We start from the raw sequence: 6,256 nt of genomic DNA on the forward strand, positions 1-6,256 counted from the left end.
CATTCAGAGATAAACTGACGAACATCTCTCCTCATACCCTTCCAGTAGAAATTGGCAGCTAATCGTTGAAATGTACGAGTAATACCAGCATATCCCCCCAATAGTGAACTGTGAAATTCTCTTAATAATAGAGATCGCAATGCTGCCTCAAGAGAAACCATAATTCATCCTCGAACCAACATCAAACCTTCGTGTTCTTCATAACCAACATAGTCAGTCCCATCCTTTAGAATGTTATCCCGAATATGCTAAATATCAATATCTTGTTGACTTAATACTCGTATATCATCAATAATGCCAAATAGTGGGTGAGAGAAAGCCATAAAAATAGCTTCGATTTCTCTAGAAAATGCACCAGTAACATTATTAAGCTTTCCCGGTCGATAACGGATCTCAAAATCATACCCGATTAATTTCGACAACCATCTTTGTTGTTCTGGAGTCTGTATAGTCTGCTGGTTTAATTCGCGTAATGATTTTTGATCAGTAATGATGCTGAATTTTCATCCTACTAAATATTGTCACCATTTCCCTACAGCCTGGGTGATGGCAAACATTTCAGGATTATAAGTGGAAGCAGCTTTCATTTTCGTGCTAAGTTTTTGGCTAAAATATGCCAAAGGTTTACCCTATTGGGTTAAAACGACTCCTATCCCTGTTCTAGAAGCATCAATTTCGACATGAAATTCTTTGTCAAATTGTGGTAATCCCAACACTGGAGCAGAACAAAGACCTAATTTCAACTTATCTATGGCGTGTTGAGCTGCTTTAGTCCATTCAAATGGTTGTCCTTTGCGAGAAAATCAGATAATGGCATTGCAATGGTTGCAAATCCTTTAATAAATTTACGATAATATCCTACGATGCCTAGAAAACTTCGCACATCCTTGATCGTTGTAGGTATCGGCCATGCTTTGATTGCCTCAACCTTTGAAGGATCTACTGACAAACCCTCTCGAGAAACTATATGTCCCAGATACTCAACTAAGGTTTGTCCGAATGTACACTTACTGCGTTTTGCAACAAAACCATTCTCTTGCAGCGTTTGTAGCACTTGTCGTACATGGTTTAAGTGTTTTTGCCAATTTCTACTATACATAAGTATGTCATCCAGAAAAATCAAAACAAATTTACGTAGAAATGGGCGAAAAAGATTGTTTATTGTTGTCTGGAAAGTGGATGGCGCGTTTGTTAATCCGAATGGCATTACAAGAAATTTGTAATTTCTGTCATGTGTTCGGAATGCCGTTTTCGAAACATCTTCATCTTTGACTTGGATTTGATGATATCCAACAAGCAAATCTAACTTAGAGAAGAAATGAGCATTACCCAGTTCATCAAACAATTCATCGGCAGTAAGGATTGTAAATTTATCTTTAACTGTAATTGCAATTAAAGCACGATAGTCCACGCAAAACCGTCACGTTTCATCCTTCTTCTTTACGAGCAGCACTGGGGAAGAAAAATGGATAATACTCTTGCGAATCAACTGATTTTCCAACATGTCCTGAACTTGACATTCTACTTCCTCTTTCTGAAAATAAGGACACTTGTATGGCCTGACATTAACCCGTTTACTCATAGGTTGTAGGTGAATAGCATGATCAATTTCTCTCATCGGCGACAAACCATGTGGAGCTACAAAAACCTTCTCAAATTCAGACAATTGTTTTTCCATATCCTCTGTGTTGAACGTGTTCTGTGTAGCCAGTTGTACATCGCTTTGCAACAAATAACACGCAACAACAACTTTGGTATTTGTCATACGTCATAAGGAATGCAAATGTATGGATTGAGGAGTTAACCTCGTGTCCCCTTGCCAACGATGTTCCTTATCCCCTTGACGAAATTGAAAACTGAGCGTTCCAAAATCCATAATCACCAGTCCTAGAGTGGCAATCCAAGCGATGGCTAAGACCATTTCAGTACCCTCCAATGGTAGCACGTAGAAATCAGTTGTCAATTCGGTACCTTGAACTCACAATTTGAGATCGCGGACAGAATCTTCATTCTATAATTTTTCTCTATTTCCTACCAATACCCTGAAATTCGACGCTGTCATCACTGGTAGACCCAAATATTTCGCTACTTGAGATTGGACAAAGTTATGGGTACTACCACCATCAATCAAAATTCTCACCTGGCGTCCATGAACCTCCCCCATAAAGCGAAGAGTATTAGGAGTTAAGCAGCCTGCAAGAGCATTGAAGGAGACCAAAGATTGATCGCGTGTAGTATCATCGGAGCTTTCTAGTTCATTGCTCTCATTTGTCATCACCACAGTGGTCTGAACTGGTTGCTTATCCTCCAGTTCATCATCCAACAAGAATAATTGATGATCTTTGCACTTGTGGTCTGAGACAAATTTAGCGTCACAATAATAACATAACCCTTTCTCACGTCGTGATTGTGCTTCAGTGACAGAAATCCGACGAGGTTGCATAGGAGTAGAAGACACTGTATAGTGTTTTGATGGTAGTGGACGGCTTGTTTGTGCTTTAGACATCGCTGGACATGTTGTTGTCGTATGTAAAAGAGGAGGTAGTTTCATACTTGGCATGCGGCTCATTACCTTCCGTGTCTCATTGAACTTGGCCTCATGAAATCGAGCCAAAGCTAGCACCTCACTCATTGAATTAGAACGATGTCCCAAGACCTCAATTTTAATATCTGGACGAAGTCCAGACAAAACATTATATAAGGAACTCATCCGAGAGGTTGGTTGTGCGCAGAGCCATATCTTCAAAGCGTGTTTGATAATCTTCCACTGTCGTGATTTGAACCAGCTTGGACAATTTCCCTTCTGGTGATTTGATTTCTCCGAATCGTCGTCGAATCGCGCCGACTAAATGGTGCCAACCCGCCAGTTGTCATTGTCGTTGCATCCAATGAAACCACTTCTTGGCAGTTCCTTCCATTATGAAGGATTCCATTGTTACCCGATGATGGTCTTCATTGCCATAAAATTCAAAGAAGTCATTTGCATATGCTAGCCACTCCTCTAGGTCTTTCCCATTGAATAGGGGTAATTCTACTTGGACCGGTTTTGGCGAGAAAGGAAATATGTCCTCAGATTCAGCTCGTATTTTCGATTTGCCTCGGGTACTCTCGATATCCACAGAACCGTCGCCTTCAGCAGAAGTAGTTGTCGTAGTGCCCAATCATGCAGAAATCATCGCCAACTATCACAAGACTTCCTGAAGGGTTTTCTGAGTGGAGGCGTTCCATTTCTTCTGCTCCTTCGCATAAGCTTGAATAGAGGTCAGCAGTTGATCGTGACATGCACTTGTCTCCTGCAAGGATTTGATTGCTTTAGTGTTACTCACCATGGTATTGAAACTCAACGAAAGCACCAAATTGTTATGAATCAAACTAGAGAAAACCAGAAAAGGAAGAGAGGAAATTGAAAGTAGATTTAAGTTGAAAATAAAATCCCATGATTACAGATGCCTTTACGTTTTACATGTTGCTTTTTTATATTTTTAAAACCTCAGTAGCAGACAAAATCAGTTAACGCCTGGGATGCCTTTCTCTCTCTCAAACTTCTGTGAATTTCTCGGTTGTCCTTGGTTACTGCTTCTACATTACCAACTCCTCCTAGATATTCATTCTCATTCCTTGATGCTGTTATCTCAGCTCCTTCCATGACAAATTATTGGAACGCCTAGGTATTTACCTAAGTCAGTAACCTCCTTAAAACCAAATTCCCTACTTAATAATGATCGAGTTCTGTCCGGCATGTTACGTGAGAACATCATGTTTGTCTTTTCGATGCTAATTTTTTTACCAGAAGCTAATCAAAACTTCTCGAGCACTTTCTTGATGACTTGTAATTGGTCGATAGATGCTTCGGAAAAGAGTATCATATCGTCTGCAAAGAATAAGTGCGAGATTCCTGGGCCGTTCTTGCTTGTTTTAAAAAGCTTCCAATGTCCATTCCTCGCTTCTCGGATGTTTGACGTCTGAGGGATCCTCGAATAGTTCGACGTCTCCGACATATGTTCAGAGATTCCGATCCTCATGTAGTTTTTTTAATTTAAACTAAATTACAAGATATTAAAAAAATTCGTACTATTAAAGCAGATGAAAATCGTGTTACATGAACAAAGTTTTCTAAAATCATTTTTTGGAATTAAATCATTACACGCCGACTAAATTATTCGATTAGAACAAATACGATTGAAGTTTTTTGAAAGTTACAAGTGTAAGTGAACTTGAACATATAATGCCCTCTTCAAGAACGTAATTACTTGGTGATAAGAAGTTAAGGATAAATTAACAAAAACGAATAATTGCACATATAAACATTATTATAAACACTAGTTTTAGTTAATAATTAAATTTAAATTTGCAAAGCGTCGCAAGCCGCCATATTTTAATAATATATAAAATATAACTAGTTCTTTTCTTCATAAATAATGAACTTACACAAAAGAAAATATAGTAGCAGAATACAGGAATGGAAATCACCATTTTAAGACGAAAATATTCAATTATTGACTTAAACTATATAGCTTGAAGCCTCCATTATTTAACTAATGAACCCATCACTTCATTTCTTGCAAACAATTCCATATCCAGATGATCCCCCACGGGTGCAGTCAAGTGTGAGATATTCAGTCACAGATGTGCTCTCATTTGAACCATTCTGTGGTGAGAATAAACAGGTTGAGCAATCTGCAGAAAGAAGTTCTGACGTCCTATACTTATCTTCACCGCCAAAAACAGGCATCGCCACACCAGGCTTCACCGGGTTCTCGAAATCGGTCCTGTAAGTCCTGCCGAGCACCCCATCGATGTTCGGCGAGAGGGCAAAGAACCTAAACTGAACTTCCAAGTGAGCAAAGCAATCATCAGATGGTACTTTGTAGTTGTGGACTCTATCATCTTCCTTGGTCACCGGAGCCACATTCACCATGATCTCTGCACTATCTTTCAATGTTACAATCACACTGTTCTTATTTGCAACTCTCTCCACTTTCACTTCTTTGTCCGGGGAGTACCAGCTGGTGAGAGCTCCATCAGGGACAACTAAATCCTCCCCATTGTAGCTGAACTTTAGATGGTCCACTTCATTATTCCATGTTGCGGATTTAATTGCCTCGAGAGAGAAGGTGTGAGAGTTGAATAAGATTCCGAGTGCTTGAATCCAAGTGAAGTCCCTAGTTCGACCGGCAGGCCGGTGACCGATGAAGCGGCCATTGATTTGGAGACTGGCGTCGGAGACCAAGCTGAAATGCTCATTGCTCTTTCCATGAAAGTAAAATACAATGCCATCACCACCAACAAAACGAGGATCATAGCACGCTGATCCAGGCCCATTGCAGTCTGGTTTACGATCTATAATCACCAATAATAATAATAATAAAAAAAGAATTAGTTGATTTCAATGTAATTTTTAACATTCATAGTTTGTAGCTCCACGCACATATATATATATATATATATATATATATATATATATATTATATATATTATATATATGTATGTATATATATAAGGCGGGAAAACTTACATCTGCAGGAGGACTTGCAGACTGGTGAATCACAGTTAACATAGCAAACTTTTGCTTGGCTGTTGGCATTTGTAGTACTGGGACATTCCTTGGGGCATTCTATTAATCTTCCATAGCATCGGCTTTTGGGGTTGGTGCAATACACCGGCTCTGCTTTTGGTTGATTCACATCTGAAATATGTACTTGTTATCACCCAGACTATATATATATATATATATATATATACAAACTCAGAGATGCAGAAGCAGGAGAAACTTACGTTTGCAAGAGGACTTGCAGGTGGGTGAATCGCAGTCAACATGGCAAATTTGAGATTTTCTGTTGGCGGAGCCAGTGCTAGGACATTGATAAGGGCATTCTATTAATCTGCTATAGCATCGGCTTCTGGGGTTGCTGCAATACACCGACCCCGCTTTTGCTCGAATCACAGCTGAAACAAAGATGAGCAAAATGGCAAAGAAAGAACTGCTTCTTAATAACCCCATCGTCTCAGAAAATTTATGATTGAGATGATGCAAAATATCGTGGTTTTTGGGTCTCTATTTATGGACCCAAACTGCTGTTTTTCCTTGTGTTGCATGTCTTCCTTTTCATTTGTTTAGTTGTTTGAATACTTTTAACGTTATCTAATCTTTCACTAAATTTCATGCATATGAAGGTGCTTTTTGAATGGTTAGCTGGGGGACTAAATATAATAATATCATTTATTTCCCTCTTTGAAGGATCGAAAGAACCATATT

General features: G+C 39.1%; 1 protein-coding gene across 1 annotated transcript; it reads right to left on the reverse strand.

Annotated features, from left to right (window-relative positions):
- Positions 1–4,526: 4,526 nt before the first annotated feature.
- LOC120143387 lies at positions 4,527–6,001 on the reverse strand. Its single transcript, XM_039157722.1, has 3 exons — positions 5,776–6,001; positions 5,516–5,686; positions 4,527–5,340 (listed from the first exon to the last, which is right to left on the reverse strand). The coding sequence occupies exons 1-3, from the start codon at positions 5,999–6,001 to the stop codon at positions 4,553–4,555; spliced, it is 1,185 nt and encodes a 394-aa protein (XP_039013653.1). The 3' UTR covers positions 4,527–4,552.
- Positions 6,002–6,256: the final 255 nt, after the last annotated feature.

Source organism: Hibiscus syriacus, unplaced genomic scaffold (assembly GCF_006381635.1).
Source record: "Hibiscus syriacus cultivar Baekdansim isolate YM2019G1 unplaced genomic scaffold, ASM638163v2 tig00110847_pilon, whole genome shotgun sequence".
Classification (NCBI taxonomy): Eukaryota; Viridiplantae; Streptophyta; class Magnoliopsida; order Malvales; family Malvaceae; genus Hibiscus; species Hibiscus syriacus.